Source organism: Aedes aegypti, chromosome 2 (assembly GCF_002204515.2).
Source record: "Aedes aegypti strain LVP_AGWG chromosome 2, AaegL5.0 Primary Assembly, whole genome shotgun sequence".
Taxonomy (NCBI): Eukaryota; Metazoa; Arthropoda; class Insecta; order Diptera; family Culicidae; genus Aedes; species Aedes aegypti.
In genome coordinates, this window is record NC_035108.1 from 180,623,788 (window position 1) to 180,643,708 (window position 19,921).

The following is a 19,921-nucleotide window of genomic DNA, read 5'->3' on the forward strand; positions in this document are numbered from 1 at the left end:
GGCCAAGCAGGTCAAGAACCTGGAAGGCAAAATTTAAACCAAAGATCGTTCACTTACCCGGAGTCTGCTGAAGAAGCAAGTTGGAAAGCATTACCAAAATTTAAAAAGTAGTGAAGAAGTTTGAGAGGAAGAAGTGAACTAGAAGTGGAAGTCAGGTAACTGCTGAGAACCACTTAATTTCTACTACTGTGGTTTAATATCGCATCTAATCCCATACCAGGACCCCGCCGTTTTTGGTATAGAACCACGAATTTCTATTACCGCCCTACGCCGTCCTAGAGCCCTATTCCGGGTACATTCCGGCTCCGTCGTTGGCCGAAGACCGATCCGTCAACAAATCGGTAGCCTAGGACGCGTAGAGGGTCCCAGAAGGCAGCAGCCAAAGTCCCCCCAAGCCAACCCGAGGAGAGCGTGGCCAGACGTGGCCGAAACATACTTGTGTGGAAGGAGAACGCCGGCGGCCGATACCAGGCCGAGAGGAAGGAGTGGACAGGTGGTAGCTGTGCGAAGAAGGGGCCCCGAAGTGAAAGGTCAGATTAGCGATTAAGAAAGTGGGAAAGAAGTGGAGTAGGTTAAAGCCCAAATAAAATTGCGTTTGTGAATGAAATAAAGTAGGAGTTTTTGACCAGTGAAGTGCTGTGGGTTTTCCTAAATTTCTAGTGCGAAGATTCCCTGTCCGCGGTAAATTACGGTAAGCGTGCCGACCCTGAGGCAGTTGAGTCGGGGAGTCTCTAAGACGCTCCCGATTGGCTGACCGAAACTTACACTTTGGCGCCCAACATAAAATTGACTTACCATCAGTTTGTTGTAGGCTCAGTTTGGAAATTCGCACTTGAGATAGCTGGTTTCTACCGAAGTCTCTGGGAAAACATCCAGGCTTTCACAGGACAGTTGCGATTTTGGGCTTACTCCTTTTATCTGACACAGAGCGGGAAATTATTTCATTTTGCTACCGAGGGGTTCTGATTGTCCATTGATCAGTAACAAAGAACGATTGTTTAAAAAGTGAATCGGAGTGCTTTTGAATTGAAAGGAGCGAAGTGTGGAATCGTGTGGTGTGATTCGGAAGGAGAATTGAAAACACGAGAAAGAATCGTAATTTATTTGCGGATTCGTGAACTAGGATTTTCAAATTTAGGCTTTTCAATTTTAGGATTTCAAATTTAGAATTTTCAATTTTTTTTTCAGCGTGCAAATCCGCTTCTTACAAATCTAGGTAGTTCTTTTTAAATTTTTAATTTTCTAATTTTGCTGGAAGTACGCAAACGTGAGCGATGGAGTTGGCACGATTACAGTCGCTGTATTACTCGTTGAATGCTGCCCATCTGGCGGATGACGAACTCGACCATGAACTACAGATCCGTGACGTGAACATGATCGGTGAAAACCGAAGTAAGCAGGAGAGATCTTTACGTAGTTTGTTGAAGGCTGAAAAAGAAGGAAAAGCGATTAGTTTCAAACCGTATTGGGTTACAGTAGTAGACGAACTGAAATGGTGTGACGAAAAGCTTTTAGGAGTGAAGAAAACGTTAGAAGAAAGGAAATCGCGAAAAGCACCTGATCAAATTTTCAAAACTAAGCTTCTTCATATTTTCTTTAGAATGGAACGACTGAAGTCCCATACCAAAGAAGAAGAAGACTTAAATAGCATCGCAATCATTGCAGGAGTTTGTACCGCGTTGTTGAACACGTTTTTCTCAATCACTTCTCCCCTGTTAGAAGTGAGAGAAGCGGAAACGGCGATATTGAATGAAACTATTCGACAGATGCGTGAGAATAGAGCACACTCTGATAGAGTGGTAGCTAGTGGAATCGATCACGGTAACGTAGTAGGAATCGGTGCGGGTGAGTCAGGAGTCGATGATCATAGGAGAGAAACGGGTGAAAACGAAAACGATGAGAATGATGATAACCGAGAGCAGAGTAGAGAAAACGAGGATGATGATGATGAGGATGACGCGGAGAATGTAGTAGGAAAGCTTTCGGATGAGAATGAACGTTTGAAGGTAACCGTTAAGGGGACACGGGAGACCGTGTTATTTTCCCTATCTTTCGTCTCACTCTAACAATAATCATCAAAACTTTGTGGAAGCAAAACTCGAGTTTTAGTGAACCGATGTAGCTGAAAATTTATCGGGTTGTGCGTTGCATATGCAGAATCATAGTGATACATTTTCGCATCGAGATATTGAGTGGTTCTTGGGATTTGCTTCTTGAAATGGAAATGGTGATTATGATGACGTCCCGTGCGGCCTTAATCAGTTACTCCAACGAATACAGGCACTCGAATCTGCGAATGCGACAAAGCAGAGAGAGATTGAGCGAATTAAGCAGAGTACGCCGGTAGACGATAGATCGCGACAGAATATAGATGAGCAAGAGCAGGGTCAAGGTCAACAAAATTTTTATGAATGGATGAAAGCGAGATGTGGTTCGTTAGAGAGTATGGCGGACGTAAATAAGATTATTTCATCGTCGCGTACTGAAAAGCCTAACGTTAGACAGAGAAATGAGGTCGATTTGCCGAAAGGTAGTCGATTACCGGTACACAAATGGTCGGTGAGGTACGACGGAACTGACAATGGTAGGAGACTGAATGAATTTCTTAAGGAAGTAGAGTTCAATGCAAGATCGGAGGGTTTCACAGAGGCTGAATTGTTCGTATCTGCGCACCACCTCTTTACGCGAAAGGCAAGATCGTGGTTTATGGAAGTCAATGGGAACAATGAGTTAGGTACGTGGCAAAATCTAGTCAGGGAATTGAAAAATGAATTCTTACCTGCAGATATTGACTACCAGTATGAACGGTTGGCTAATTCGCGAAGGCAGGGTCCAAGAGAGAAATTCCAAGATTTCTACTTGGACATGGTGAGAATTTTCCGGAGCATGTCCAGGCAATGGGATGACGCCAGGAAATTCGACGTACTGTTCCGAAACACCAGGGCAGATTGTAGGACGGCAATGTTGGCTGCTAATGTGACATCCATTCCTAAAATGAGGGAATTTGGTAAACGATTTGATTCCATAAACTGGCAGGTATATGCTAAGAGGGAAAACAGATTTAGTAGACCAAATTCTCAAGTAGAGGAAATTAATCAGCAAAGACAGAACTGGAGAGGTACGGAATCTAATGTCAGAAATCAATCTGATTATAAAGGGAATTACCAGGGACGGAATTTCAATCCGAACTATACTCCCCCTAATAAACAATTTCCTCCGGGAAAACCCGGATTTCAGGGAAGAAATTCAGAACAAAAATTCCCACAAAAACCTAAACCAAGACCAGAGAGCAATCAACAACAAAATCGTCAGTCCGACCCAAAACCTTCTACGTCAGGTACAAACGCACTTCAGAGGATTGTAAATGCCTACATTCCAATCAAACGTGGTGTGTGCTTTAATTGCCATGATGAAGGCCATAATTCAAAAAATTGTGAGCAAGAAAAACACGTCTTTTGTGAGAACTGTGGTTTTCCAGGCTTTCAAACAAATAATTGCCCTTTCTGCCAATCAAAAAACGCCAAAAAGACTGCTCAATGAGGCAGAGCAGTCCTATTGATTCCGTAAGTCCTCAGATTCACGTAGATGATCCAGAAGCTATTCTTCATCAGTTGGGGTATTCGAAAGTGGTTGAACAACCCAAAAAGAGAGACGAGATCGCAACTTTGCTCGTCAAACTTAGTGGAGATGCAAGGCCATTTACGAAGATCGAACTAATGGGGATTGAGCTGATTGGTCTTCTGGACAGTGGAGCTGCACGGACGGTTTTAGGAATCGGAGCGAGAAAAATCATTCAAAAACTTAATCTGTGTGTCAGGCCAGCTGTAGTTAATTTGACAACTGCTGCTGGAGAAGATTTAGAGGTCCTTGGATGTGCGGACATTCCGATCACATTCAACGGGAACACAAAAATTTTACCCGTGCTAATCGCTCCGAAACTTAACCGGAGATGCGTGCTAGGGTATGATTTCTGGCTAAAATTTGGAATTACGCCAGCCATACGGAGTCAACCTATCGAGCTTTTAGATGATGGTGTTAGTAAGGAACTAGAAAAGGATGAAGAGTTAACGGATGAGCAGAAAGAGAAGTTAGAAAAAGTGAAAAAGCTATTTTTAGTCGCAGAGCCAGGAAAGCTAGGAATGACTGATTTAATCGTCCATAAAATCGAGATGAAAGAGGAGTACAAAGATGCCGACCCGGTTAGGAAGAATCCTTATCCGTGGAGTCCGGAAATTCAACGGAAAATACATGGAGCGGTGGACAATATGTTTCAAGAAGGTGTGATTGAACAGTCTGATTCGGACTGGGCGTTACCGGTAGTACCAGTTGCAAAACGGGATAGTCAGGAAGTTAGGTTGTGCTTAGACGCCAGAAAACTGAATGAAAGGACGAAGAGGGATGCATATCCGTTACCGCACCAAAACCGAATCTTGAGTCATTTGGGACAGGTAAAATACCTAACGACAATTGACTTATCACAGGCGTTTCTCCAGATTCCATTGAGCCCTGAGTCGCGAAGATATACTGCCTTTTCTATACCAGGTAGAGGGCTGTTCCAATTTACACGACTTCCGTTTGGATTGGTGAACAGTCCTGCTACGCTGAGCAAGCTAATGGACCGTGTTTTAGGCCATGGCGCTTTAGAACCGTCAATTTTCGTTTATTTAGACGATATTGTTATCGCCAGCCAAACTTTTGATGAGCATCTTCAAAAGCTTGAAGATCTTGCAAGGCGTTTACGTGAAGCAAATTTAAGCATTAATTTAAGCAAATCCAAGTTCTGTTGCCAAGATTTGCCGTATCTTGGATATATTTTATCGCAAGATGGATTACGACCTAATCCAGATCGTGTCAAAGCGATCTTAGGGTATCAGGTTCCGAAATCGGTGAGACAATTAAGGCGTTTCCTCGGTATGATAAATTACTACCGAAGGTTTATCGCGAACTATAGTGAGATTACAGCACCTCTCACTGACTTATTGAAAAATAAGCCAAAGAGGGTGCCATGGAACTCGGCAGCAGACACGGCATTTGAGGTCATCAAGGAAAAGCTTATTGCAGCTCCTGTGATGGCCAACCCAAACTTTTTGCTTCCATTCACGGTCCAAACAGACGCAAGCGATAACGCAATTGCAGGTGTATTGACGCAGGTGCAAAATGGGGAAGAGAAAGTTATCGCCTACCATTCGGAGAAACTGAAAGGTGCAGAACTACACTACCACGCGGCAGAGAAGGAAGGACTTGCTGCGCTTCGTTGCATCGAAAAGTTCAGGGGCTATATTGAGGGAACAAAGTTCACCTTGGTGACTGACTCATCAGCCCTAACTTTTATAATGCGAGCAAAGTGGCGGTCCTCTTCTCGACTCAGTCGCTGGAGTATAGAGCTGCAACAATACGATATGGAAATTCGGCATCGTAAGGGCAAGGAAAACATTGTTCCCGATGCACTCTCCCGTTCCATCGAAGCTCTCGATGAAGAACCTGAGGACGGGTGGTACAAGAAGTTGTACGCAGCTGTAGAGGATGACCCTGAGAAGTATTTGGACTTCAAAGTCAAGGACGGTGTTCTTTATAAGTTCGTAGCTGCCAAATCAGATATGTTGGACTATCAGTTCGAGTGGAAACAGTGTGTTCCTACTTCGAACCGTAGTCAAATACTAAAGCAGGAACACGACGAAAACCTCCACATTGGATTCTCCAAATGTGTTGAGAAAATTAAACAACGCTTTTATTGGCCTCGCATGAGCGCAGATATTAAAAAGTACATCGGTACATGTGAGTCCTGTAAAGAGAACAAGCACTCTACCGTGTCTACCGCACCAGAAATGGGAAAGCAGAGAGTCGCAAATCGCCCATTCCAAATTATTTGCATGGATTATATTCAATCTCTTCCCAGAAGCAAGCAGGGCAACGCTCACTTATTAGTGGTCATGGACCTGTTCTCTAAGTATTGCCTGCTTGCTCCTGTAAAGAAGATATCGACTGTATCCCTATGCAAAATTTTGGAAGAGCAGTGGTTCAGGCGTCTCTCCGTACCACAAATTGTAATCTCTGACAATGCGACCACTTTTATGTCGAGAGATTTTCAAAATCTGCTCGAAAAATACGAAGTACATCATTGGGCAAATGCGCGCCACAGAAGCCAAGCCAATCCAACTGAACGTCTCAATCGAACCATTAACTCAATGATTCGATCGTACGTGAAGCAGGATCAGAAGCTTTGGGACTCGAAAATATCTGAGATTGAATTCGTGCTTAACAACACGATTCATTCAACGACCAAATTCAGCCCACACTGCGTGATTTATGGTCACGAGATCATTTGCAAAGGTCCAGAGCACAAGCAGGACTGCAGTGATCAACTGAGTGACGAACAACGTGTGGAGAGATTGAGAGGAGTTAACAAGAAGGTCGGAGAGCTAGTGAGAGAACATCTCAAAAAAGCTCACGAAGACACGAAAAAGCGGTACGATCTTCGCCATAAAAGGTACTCACCTACGTTTGATGTGGGTCAACGCGTTTATAAACGAAGCTTCTGTCAGTCGTCCGCTGGGGATCAGTTTAACGCGAAACTGGGTCCGCAGTACATGCCTTGTACCATCGTCAGAAAGGTCGGCACGAGCTCTTACGAGGTGTCCGACCAACAGGGAAAGTCACTCGGCATATTTTCTGCTGCTGACTTAAAAGCATGAAGAACCTAAAAACATAAATTTTCATCAGAGCTAGCATAAAAATTTTAACGTCTTATTAGTCGGTGTTAGATAGTGAGTTAGGTAGTATTTTTGTTCAAAGTTCGTCTCAAAGTACTTATCGTCTCCTACTAAGTCATACCGATGAATTTTCCCGGGAAACCATTGCGTGGGTGTATTGAATGAGTTCGTCCAGCAAATCTGTAGATTTTGTATATAGATACGGCCGTATAGTCAAGAAATTTGCATGTTTACCTAGAATTTTAAAAGTAGTTGTTGTTATCAATTGGTCAAGTTTTATTTTGTTTCTTTTAATTCGTTATTTGTATGAGTAATTATGAGTCGAAGTCGAAAAAGCATAAATGCATCGTATGTGTTTTATGTATGTTCAACTTGTCTTGTACGCAAAGTTGCAAACAAGTTTTTAACTTCGTCATAGTCAAGTAGTGAACAAGTCGTTGATGTGTAGGAGTAATTGGATGTCGTGTGTAGTCATTAGGGTCAAGTTCAAGGTCAAGATCATCTGATTGAGAATCCACACTTATTCATATCAAAAATTTACATTAATTCATCTCACACTATAAAGCATTCGTTTCACCCATACTTACACCCTGAGAAGAACTAAGAATCAACGTTAAATGAGCTTTTAGAAAGGAATCCCCAGATGGAAAAATACGAAAATTAGCACAAAAATTGATCAAATGGCCATTTAAGAATCCGCGGATTTAGGAAAAAGATATTTAAAGTTTTCGTTGAGCTCACTTTCCAGCAATTCCTTTATAAAACCACATTATCACCGAAACCCACATGTGATCACCAAATCTGCAGCATCACTTTGACAGACATTTGACAGATTTTCCGATCTTTACCGAAACCACACACACTGATAAAGCACTGATAACCGTTATCGTTAATGAAGTAATAGAATATGACTCCGACAAATCGCGTGAAATGTTTCATGCACCATTTGCATGACTTTATTATTGTATATATATGCTCCAGTTTTTTTTTTTATTCAATTTTATTTTGTATTTTTAATTTGTTTTGCATGTTTTAAATTATATATAGTAAATTTCTTAAATGTCTTTTTAAACAATCGGTGGAATAAAATGCTTATTGTTTCGAGGTTACTAGGAGTGAAACCCTGAGTATTTGATCGCTGGAGACCGGAGTCAGTAGACATTGATGGTCAGTACTGACTTAATGTCACTAAATAGTGAGGAGTTGATTTAGTTCGACAATGAAAACCTATGACCCCGATACTCGATTACAATAATAGCCAATTTCACATCTTTTTACTGTTATGTGGGTCTGTCTTAATCTAGTACGTTACAGGTGAAATGTTTCGCGAACTACCGTCAGTGAATGTGATTTTGTCCGGGTGTGTTAATTGAAATGTGAAGTGCAGGTTCAGAGTTAAGTGTGACCAGTGTATACTAGTGTGAATTGTAGACAAAAAATATTTACGTTGTAAATATTTTTTACCCGAGCTGGGGGAGAGTGTAAGTGTTTGGTTTGTTGATTGATAGTGTTGAGGAGATTTTGTAGTTTTGTTGGTCCGTAAAAATGTATGACAGGTAATGTTTGTATTAGTTGTGCAGGTTTCCCAGACAGACCCACTAGACATACAGGTAGGGCAGTAGTATGTCTTATGACCTTAACCACACAGGCTACCACCCACTGAGCTTCTAAAACCCACCACCAGATGTCCTGGAGCATAACATTCGGGCGGCCATGAGGGGTGGCGAAATGGGGGCCATCGTTGATAAGACCCGAATGAAAGGGCAATGACCGGCCAAGCAGGTCAAGAACCTGGAAGGCAAAATTTAAACCAAAGATCGTTCACTTACCCGGAGTCTGCTGAAGAAGCAAGTTGGAAAGCATTACCAAAATTTAAAAAGTAGTGAAGAAGTTTGAGAGGAAGAAGTGAACTAGAAGTGGAAGTCAGGTAACTGCTGAGAACCACTTAATTTCTACTACTGTGGTTTAATATCGCATCTAATCCCATACCAGGACCCCGCCGTTTTTGGTATAGAACCACGAATTTCTATTACCGCCCTACGCCGTCCTAGAGCCCTATTCCAGGTACATTCCGGCTCCGTCGTTGGCCGAAGACCGATCCGTCAACAAATCGGTAGCCTAGGACGCGTAGAGGGTCCCAGAAGGCAGCAGCCAAAGTCCCCCCAAGCCAACCCGAGGAGAGCGTGGCCAGACGTGGCCGAAACATACTTGTGTGGAAGGAGAACGCCGGCGGCCGATACCAGGCCGAGAGGAAGGAGTGGACAGGTGGTAGCTGTGCGAAGAAGGGGCCCCGAAGTGAAAGGTCAGATTAGCGATTAAGAAAGTGGGAAAGAAGTGGAGTAGGTTAAAGCCCAAATAAAACTGCGTTTGTGAATGAAATAAAGTAGGAGTTTTTGACCAGTGAAGTGCTGTGGGTTTTCCTAAATTTCTAGTGCGAAGATTCCCTGTCCGCGGTAAATTACGGTAAGCGTGCCGACCCTGAGGCAGTTGAGTCGGGGAGTCTCCAAGACGCTCCCGATTGGCTGACCGAAACTTACATGTTTTAAAGAACGTTTGGAGTATTCCGGGCCCTCCAAATTACCCTGGAGTCAAGAACTTCAGGGCTACACTTATTCAGGAATTTATGTCGCTAAACTGAGTGAATTTATAAAATCTTTCCTGTTCACTAAACCTTCTCATGCATCAATAGGCTGTTTCAAGGAACGTTTGGGATATTATAGGTGCTCCAAATTACCCTGGAGATCTAAACTTCAGGTCTACACTTATTCCAGTATTTTTTCTTGCTAAACTGAGTAAAGATATACAACTTACCAAGTTTACTGAACCTTGTCACGGATCAATAGGCTAATTCAAGGAACGTTTGGGGTATTCTAGGCCCTCCAAATTACCCTAGTGTTCGTAACTTCAGGTTTACATTTGTTTCAGTAATTTATCTCACTAAACTGAGTGAAGTTATATAATCTAACATGCTCACTAAACCATCTCATGGATCAATAAGCTCTTTCAAGGAACGTTTGGGATATTCCAGGCCCTCCAAATTACCCTGGAGTTCAGAACTTCAGGTCTGCACTTGTTCAAGTAATTTATCTCGCTAAACTGAGTGAAGTTATAAAAACTAACATGTTCACTGAATTTTCTCACGGATCAATTAGCTGTTTCAAGGAACGTTTCGGGTATTCCGAGCCACCCAGATTACCCCGGAGTTCAGAAATTCAGATCTACAATTGTTCTAGTAATTTTTCTTGCTAAACGATGAAGTTATTTAATGTTCACTGAGCTTTCTCACGAATCAAAAAGATATTTCAAGGAACGTTTGGAGTATTCCAGGCCCTCCAAATTACCCTGGAGTTCAGAACTTCAGGTCTTCCCTTGTTCCAGTAATTTTTCTTTCTAAACTGAGTGAAGTTTTATAATCTACTATGTTGACTGAACCTTCTCATGGATTAATATGCTGTTTCAAGGAACGATTGAGGTATTGCAGATCCTTCAAAAATTTCCCAGGACTTCAGAACTTCAGGTCTACTATTTTTCCAGTAATATTTCCTTCTAAACTGAGTGAAGTTATATAATTTACCATGTTCACTGAACCTTCTCACAGACCAATTGGCTATTTCAAGGAACTCTGGCGATATTCCAGGCCCTCGAATGTCCTACTTGGCAATCTAGAACATCCTGAACATGCAGAAGTCTGACAAATAGAATAATTAGTATAAAAGTAGCTTAAAATGCCTTTTGCAAATACAATTGATATTCGTACTTGGTAATACATACCTATTATGTCAAGTAAAACGCTGCTTCACTTGCTTTTTCATGTTCTGGGATATTCTACGACGTTCAGACTATCCCGAAGCTCAATTCTCGAAATTTACAGCAGTAGTTGCTTGCGCTAGAAATAATCATCGATGCCAGATTTCTTTGGAAATCATTCTGTAGACGAAAAGTGATAAGCGGGGGGAGAGATCCCCGGCATTGCAATTCCGTAGATTTCCATTGGAAAAATTCGTAAATTACCGTAGAATAAAGAGAATTTCCGTAGCTTTCTGTAGAAAATATACATTTTCCGTAGAATTATCTTATGGATCCATAGAAAGTGCAACAACGTTTGCCGGGGACAGCTAGTATAACTCTCATAACTTCCGATTGAAAAATTACGCGTGCTTACATCAAAACAAACCGAAAGAGCCTTCTGTCAGTTATCGTTCAGCTGTTCGCAAACGTCTCATAAAATAAACTATTTGTTGGCCAATAGTGAATGCTCTGCAAATTTACACATTGGCGTAAAAAAGGGGGTCTAGGGAACCTCCGTAGAGAAATATTAGCCCCTCCTAGAATTTTGAAAATCACGTCAGAAAAATTTTTAGGGGGGCTTCATGACAGCTAACTACCACTAGATTTTATTTCCAAGTGACGTGCATTTATAAGTTCCACTCTGGATAACAAGTAATCATAAGTATCATCATTGCTGACAATGCAGTAATTTGGTAGCTTGTTTATGTTGAAAAACTTGTTGTTTTCAATGTTTTTATGAACAATATTACAAACTTATAACACGGACTGCTATTTGCTTACTTACTTACTAAGAAAATCGATGGTTTTCTAATATGGTCAAAATAAAAAAAAATATTGTTTTGACCCCCTTGCAACTTTTGATGTTTTGTGAACGGGGGGTGACAAAAAATGAAAATAAAATTTGCATCGTCCTATATCTGCCAGAGATGTCCTAATCGAAATAATGTAGCACTGCTATGTCCCGTTGTTGGGGCTGTTCATAAAACACGTAGACCAAATTTCGACTATCTTAGACCTTAGGTTCGTTGCTTTTCAACAAACACTGTTGTGACAGGTTGAAGTTTGTATTTACAAAGGGGCTATCTTTGGCCAGGACTTGCACGCTAACCCCCAGCTACCTAGTGGCTGGGTGAATCGTATCCATTTTTTGTTATTAGGAGTTGTAAAAATCTGGATAACGCTTGAACCCAGATTTGTTAAATTTAGGAAATCGACACTTGGTCGTTTTAAAAATATGGTGAAAGCATGGTAAAAGACATGAAAACATAAGAAACAAAAACATGTTTATCTACTCGTATTTACGGATGCTTTGCAGTTACAGAAAATTTACTGCACAGCCATACAAATCCCAACTGTTTACTTCTTTCTTTCTGACTGACTTTTTCCACGCGTGTAATCATTAGTGCATTAGTGACATGACATACGGCCTCATTTGAATCGGCTGGGAAACGGTTTGAAACGAAAAACGCACTACGATGCATTTTCCAGCCGAATAAAATGGAGCCGTTTAGCACCTAAACAAAGCCACCAAGTGCCCTATGGAAGACTCTCAACTAGATTTGGGTGAGAGTGTCGTGAAACTTCTAAAGCCTATCGGCTATACGGAGCGACACCGAATGAGAGAAAGAGGTGGAGATAAATAATGTCGTCACTGCGCAAGCTTCCATTGAAGTGTTAGCTTATGCGTGCAGAAAAATTTGCACCCTTGGCAAAGAGTGTACCAAGTGCTTAACTGACAATAAGGCAATCCATGAGACAGCTGTCATCAGCTAATTTTTTTTTTTGTTTACCATGAATTTTTGACAATCATCGCTTGGGGAACAAAGGAGATTGGTAAGCACTGATGACGCTTAACGAAATTTCGGTAAGTTTAGTGTTCACTGTGCTTGCACTTTGAGCTGTCAATCCAATCGCGAAGTGTTCTCATGGATAGTCTTATAGTCCACACTGCCATCTGTTGCAAGAACCGCGCGAAGTACTGTCTGCCATGATGGATTTTTAGTTGACGTTTACCTAACACGCACACTACTACACGAATTGCCTGTAAGTTTTGTTCGCATCATTCAGCAACGTGTACACTATCAAAAGTCAAAGCGGTCGAACACTAGCGCCTCTGGTGGAACGATCGCGTCGGTCAAATGAAATTCAAATTCATCGTTAAACGCATGTACCATGAGCTTCTCAAGAGTGTTACGTCTGTTTGTCTGTGACAGTACAGTAGTGACGCCTCTACACGGATAGTCGTGATGCACGATTGCAAAAAAGAAGTTGAGCTCGAGATTTGTATGACGATTACCGGATCTTTTCGTAAAGGAAAGAGTCTTGACTTCCTTGGGCACAGAGTATGGGCGCATGCCTGCCACACAATGCAAAAACGTCATTAGCTGAGAAAGATCTAAGGTAATAAATGTGGAAGTGCTAAACTAACACTAAGCTGAGAAGCCAGCTTCCTCCCAGTGGGAACGATATGCCAAGAAAAAAGAAGAAGATTCGTCGACAAACACATATATTCAAAACGTGTTTCTACTCGTTTACGCATTTAGACTCTACTGACGTTTTCACAAAATTATTCTCAAACAGAAGGTGAAAAGCAGGGGGGTTGAAAATAGTATATTTTTACGTGACATAATTTATGGATGCTTCCCAATAGATGTCGCTAATTATGACTGGAAACTTTGTCGAATACACCATGTTTCGGAAGTGCTTCGTTTCGTGGTTATTAATTTATTACCACTAAATCCTGACGCGTTGTAGATCTTATGTACTGAACATCCCGACAAGTTAGATAATCTAGAACATTCGAAATGATCTGATAATATTTGCTGAACACTCAGAAGGTTCAGAATATACGGTAGATTACAGTTCATCACCTTGTATGATGAACAAGGTTGTTATTACATTACGCATAGACTTCAAGTTATGAACTCAAGAGCAGTTTGGAAGACCTAGCACCTCCCAAAAAAATATTTGTCATCATTTCTTGTTTTGTTTAGCATTTTGAGCACTAAAACTATTGAAAGGCGTTCAAAAAAACTGTATAATAATTCTTGGAAAAAATCAGGCCCCAAAGGGTTAAAGAAGTGCTAGAAAGAACTTCAAGAACTCATTGTTCAATTTTTAGAAAAAAATCTCGATAGAATTCCTCAAGAAATTTCTCGAAAGAATTTACCATAGTAATTCCAAGAAGTAGGTGTCTCTAAGATTTTTCGAAAACATCAACAGAGAAATTTATTCAGAAATTCTGAAACAATCTTTGAACGATCTTAAATGAATATGGATGAATTCATTAAATCGTGAAAAATGCATAAGAATCTTAGGTAGAATATCTGAAGAAATCTGTTGATGTATATCAAAACTTTTTTTTGAGGTTTTCCTGAACTTAGTTGTTTGGATCCACGAAAAAAACTCCTGGATCAATCTGATGGTAATTTTTTGTAGATTCCTTGAGTTGTCTCTGGAGAGTTTCCTTCCACATATCTAAAATCCTCGGAGAATTTTAGGTATCCTCAACATAATCCTTGAAAAATTATATTAATCAATTAAAAAAATAATCTTGGCAGAATCACTGGAAAAGTCTCTGAAGGAATCATATTTATTTAAATATTATTGAATGTTTCGAACCGAACTTTCATCGGCGTGAAATTGCAAAAACGGCGACGTGACGATGATCGGCGTATAACGCGCCGCCGATGTATCAATCGGCGTCGGCGTGACGTGAAATGGATCGGCGGCGGTGGCGTGGCGCGGCCGTGCACATGACTATTTCTAGGTAAAACAAAATAGTGTGGTCAAAAATGTCTGTTTCTACTCTACAATTTCACTTGATTTCTACAAATAAATTAATGCTGAAAAACTACATGTCAAAAACTATATGCCACCGCTTTGAATTTTGTTTTATTGATAAATTTGAGAACAAAACATGCGTTTTTCAAAAATCTAGGAAGTGCCTTTTGCTAAATAACTGTGGGTAGACGCATCTGTTTCAAATACATCAACGTTGAATAGTGTCCGGTTTCATTGCTGAAAACTTTTTGAAAATCGCTTCGAAAACTACAGACAGCTTGGTCAAAGTTGCTCTTCCTACTTTCGGAGAGGGTTGGGTGTACAGGTGTTAAGGTGACACGGGAGACCGTGTTATTTTCCCTATGAATGATGAAGCTGAAAATTTATTGCGTTGTGCACTACATATATAGAATCATAGAGATACATTTTTGCATCGATATATGGAGTGGTTCTTGGGGTTTGCTTCTTGAAATGAATAGGGTGATTATGATGACATCCCGTGCGGCCTTAAACAATTTCACATCTGACTTGTCTGAGTTAACATATACTAAATAATACACGGATGCCTTTTATCCTTTTTTTGTGTGGTATTCAGCTGGAGCTACCTTGACAGTTTTACTTGTCAAGGCTGAACCCTCGGTCTTACTTTGCCAAGTTTCCCCTCTACCAGGACCAGTGAATCAAATTTTCATCAAGAGAGACGAAAAACAAACAACAAAGCAAGCTTGCTCACAACCGTTTGTCGCAACTGTAGCACATAAGGACACAATTAAAAGCAAAATTGTCATGACAATCACTGAGCGCAACATTGTTGCAACCTTTTCAACTCGCGATTAATCAGTTATTTTAAACTCAAAACCAAATTTGTTTTATGGATGCTGTTTGATAATGTGTCAATGTTTACCAACACGGAGAAAGTTCTCGAAAATTGCAATGCGAAGCCCAGAAAATAGCTGCGCACGTGGTGATCGATCTTTGTCATATTCTGTTCAAGTGATGATAAACACATGTTGCGGAATAAAATTATTGCAACAAGAATAGGATGTGACAATGTATTTGTTGCTGCGTGTTGGGTGACAATTGATTCACTGACCAGGACCAATACTCAGACGGACTAGACAATGGCGCCCACATGAACACTGTTTTTTATTAGTATTGTGACGTGGTAATTTTTGAAAAGTACCCATATTCCCTAGCTTCTGTGGAAATAAAGCATTGGGAAAATCAGCAACTCTAACAGTATTTGTTTGAAATAGTAGTGTAGTAGTGTCATTACTAATACTGTCTAGTCGAATTGATTTGTCATTTAGTGTCCTTCTTAGTCATGCTATTGTGATTACTCTTGTCTTTTACGTAAGATTAGAGTCTTAAATATCAATTATCGTCAAATCTCAACAAAATTACGCTGTTTGGTCGTAGTTCTAGTTCATTTCGTTATTCTTGTTGTTGAATCTATTTATTGGACATTGCGTTCATATGTCCTTGAAGAAATGAGTAATTTTCCTTGTCTGTTCAACAATTTCTAGCATGTGTACCCTAATGATCAATCTCAACGTTCTACTTTCCAAAGTCATCAATATAGTGAATAATTAAAAGTAAAGTTACCTTAGGCTTACATATATTAGTCTCCTACAAGATTCACTTTTCGGTGGCACATGCAATGCTTCACAACGCCTACTTTTTGCTTGTAAATTTTGCGAAAATGAAGCTGGAATTTGATTTTGAATACCATAGTATTCATTATTATGGCTATGTAAAAACCATATTAAAATAAAAATGTCGCCACTTATTTCTACCCAGTGAATCTACGATTACGATGCGTATAGCTAGCTAATTGTAAGAGTGGCTACGGATCATTCTGGTTAGCAAAATTCAAACTTTAAAATAGGCATCAATGCTATCAACAATGCAGAATGTCCGTTGGATAAAATCCGAGATATTAGTGCGTCTATGCCATATGAGTAGGGTCCTAAAATGTTGAATGAAATCTTGTTTTTATTCAATAACACGAAAGAGCATGTTACTGTAACTATTTTAGCATTTTTTCCCGCTCAAATAACAGCTATATCATGTTTAAACTTTAATTTAAAAATTGGATCCATAAATGAACCTTGACACTTAAGATCATGTTTGACGTTCGCTCAGTCGACAAAAACACCACAGGGGTTATAGTTTTTTCACTGGGGTTGTTCTTATCTGACATTTCGGAAGCGACACGGAAAACAAAATACACCCAAAATTTGAGTTTAAGCCAAGGGGTGTGACAAAAAATAATAATAAACATAAAAAATGTTTTGTGGACTTAAACAAACGGAAAACATTAAAAAATTGAGTAAACAAGTGTTTATGGCCTAAACTTAAGCGTTTGGCACTAAAATTGGGACATGGCTTTAGGACCCAATTATGACGCGGCTTTAAGCAAAATACCAAAAGGGGTCGTCCATAAATGACGTAGCTTTTTAGGGGGAGGGGGGTATTTACGAATTTGTGACGAAGTGTGACGAGGGGGAGGGAGGGGTCCTAGCTAGTGGACGTAGCATTTTGAATCAAGTCCGTAAAAAGAAAGGCGCTGAAAAAAATGCATACAATTATTGTTTATCAAACTTCTTTTTTTACTTATAAACTTGGCTAATAAAATTATGATTAATAAATTTATAAATAAACAAAATAAAAGTTAATTAAATTGATTAAAAATCAATGCTCTAACTACTTGGAGGACATTTTTTTGCCATTTGTTAACATGACATAAAGTCAGCCGTTTTAGTATTATCCATATTTTCTGTTGGGGCTTTATTTCTTCAAGAAAATAACACATGCTATTCTTGGCAAATATTACAAAGATATTTATTCCGTGAATTATGCCTTCATTGTTGCAGGAGATCTCTACCAAATCAACTCATCATTTGTTTAGATATATCAATGCTCTTGCTGGAATAGCCTGAATATTGATGAGGATAATAGATTCGAATGTTATCAAAATTGCCCTATCATTAAATTTTCTTAATAAATCGGTAATTTGAAGAATTTTTAGTATTTAACTGTTTAATTATAGGTTGTGTAAGATTATTTCAGAATGGAAACGATCATGAAATTCAACTTAAATATAAATAGATAGTATTGTTTTTGTATAGTAATCGCTAAAATTTTCTAAACATTCCAAATATTTCAAGTGTAATCTTTTATGTATCTGGCCACTGTTTGCTAAAATGATTTGAAATTGGATAATATTAACGATGATTCTGTTCAAATTAATATCTTTTCTTGGTCATCTTCATTAAAATCTATTTCCTAACAACGAATAATTAAAAAAACAATCCTCTAATATAACGAAATTTTTGTTCAATATATTATAAAATATATTGGACCCTAACTCAACAGTAACGAGCTTCATCAATCCAATCAAAAAAAAAAATTTTCACATTTTTTATAGTAAACTTGTTTTTCATAGTAAGAACAGCAAAAGTAATATAATTTAGCCTATATGAAACTGGAAACCAAAACCAAGGAAAATGTTTATTTGAAACTTTTCCGAATTACTTTTGAGCGCTACTGTATATCAAACTGTTAGATTAGATTATCCTTACATATCAGTCAGTAATTAATATCAAACTTTGTATTGAACTTCTCAATTCCAATTTTTTGTTTCAACCCAGTCACTAAGGAAAACAAATAAAAAATATATAGGGGGGGGGGGTATGCTTGATATGCTACGTATTTTCCAGGGGGGAGTACCAGCATTTGTGACGAAATGCTACGAGGGGGGAGGGGGGTGTAAAAAATCAGTGAAAAAATGCTACGTCATTTATGGACGGCCCCAAATGTGATACTCCCACTACAGGTTACGCCTTCACTCAGACAAATGGACTATCGATAAACATAGGAACCACTTATGAAAATTTGCCACAAGTAATCGGGTTGAAATTCATAAATTCGCCTTTTGAAACCAGAATTTGAACACAAAAAACATTTTCGCGGCAGCCTGGAGAGTCGAACCATGAACCTTGTGATCGATAGGTCCGAGTGTACACCACGCGCCTATCGACACCTTGATGCGGAGTGATGCTAAAACGATACTTAAAGCGTTCGTATTGCAACAATCGTTTCACCTTTCATATGGCAAAATGAATGAAATTCGATAGTCCAGTTCGCTGCGTGTTTAATTTCCATCTAATGGGCTAATGGATTATGCTCTCCCATCGCGGCAAGATCGCATAACCAAGGGGAGGGAATACACGGATGCCTTTTAAAATACAAAGTGACCTAACTTTTTGGGGCCCAGATAGCCGTAGCGGTAAACGCGCAGCTATTCAGCAAGACCAAGCTGAGAGTCGTGGGTTCGGATCCCACTGGTCGAGGACCTTTTCTTTTCTGGTTGGAAATTTTCTCGACTTCCCAGGGCATACACTCAGGCAAATGGACTATCGATAAACATAGGAACCCCTTATGAAAATTCGCCACAAGAAATCGGGTTGAAATTCATAAATTTGCCTTATGAAACCAGAATTTGAAAACAAAAAACACTTACGCGGCAACCTGGAATCAAACCAAGAACCTTGCGATCGACAAGCCCGAGCGCACACCACGCGCCTATCGACGCCTTGATGTGGAGTGATGCTATAACGATACATAAAGCGTTCGTATTGCAATAATCGTTCCACGTTCATAAGGCAAAATGTATGAAATTCGATAGTCCAGTTCGCTGCGTGTAGAGTATCTTCGTACCTGCCACACGATATACACATGCAAAAATGATCAATTGGCATAGAAAGCTCTCAGTTAATAACTGTGGAAGTGCTCATAAAAACATTAAGCTGAGAAGCAGGCTTTGTCCCAGTTGGGACGCAAAATAAGTATGTACTGACATACCCCAATGAATCAACAGCAAATATGCGTATACGTTACAAATGCAGATACGACTAAAATTTAATACAGCATTTACATTGCGTAGAAACCCTAAAGTTGCAAAATGTAGGCTACTCCTGACATTTACAAGTACTATTTAATTAATAGTTATAAATCACAGTTATTAACGTTCAACGCTCCGTCATCATAATCCTCGTCATCATCGAAACTTCAAAAGCAGTTTTTCTGTTCAAAACTGAAAATTATTCGATGCAAATGTGTTCACTGCGTTTCGATTGGAGAAAAGAATACAGTGAACACATTTCCTGTAAATTTTCTTGATTTTGAACGAAAAACTGCTTTTGAAAGTTCTGAAATCAATGACGGATCCTGCCCCCTTAAAATGTATTGGTTTTAAAAATACACCTTTACATGCTACATACCTTGTATCTGGAGGCTGGGTTGAAGTTCTTCGTCCATTTCTAGCCATTGGCAGTACACTGTAAAAAACATAGATTAGCTGCTTATATTTTCTTTTTAAATAATATGCATCATATAATCACGTACAAGGTTACTTTGATATACCGTTTTGTCTCAAATGCCAAACATGGCTCGACTTAGACTTTCCATAGTGACTGTTCAAGGAAAACTCTAACATTTCATCACATGATTATGAATTCGTCTTAAATCGAGCTCCTTCCAAATTTGTGAAAATATCAATTCTTACCTTTGAAATCGCCTATGTTCGGAATATGAGTCATGGTTGGAATTTGAGACGTCCACCTATCTTAAACGGT

The 19,921-nt window shown here is 39.7% G+C and overlaps 1 protein-coding gene across 4 annotated transcripts in view; it reads right to left on the bottom strand.

Moving 5' to 3' along the window:
• LOC5572108 overlaps nucleotides 1-19,921 on the bottom strand; it is a 52,250-nt gene that overhangs the window by 22,958 nt on the left and 9,371 nt on the right. For 3 of the 4 annotated variants that reach the window (XM_021843330.1, XM_021843329.1, XM_021843332.1), the window contains exon 3: nucleotides 19,568-19,624. The exons of the other annotated variant lie outside the window; for it this stretch is intronic. In XM_021843330.1, the coding sequence (XP_021699022.1) occupies nucleotides 19,568-19,624 (57 nt within the window). The remainder of the gene's footprint in view (nucleotides 1-19,567; nucleotides 19,625-19,921) is intronic. 4 annotated transcript variants of the gene reach the window in all.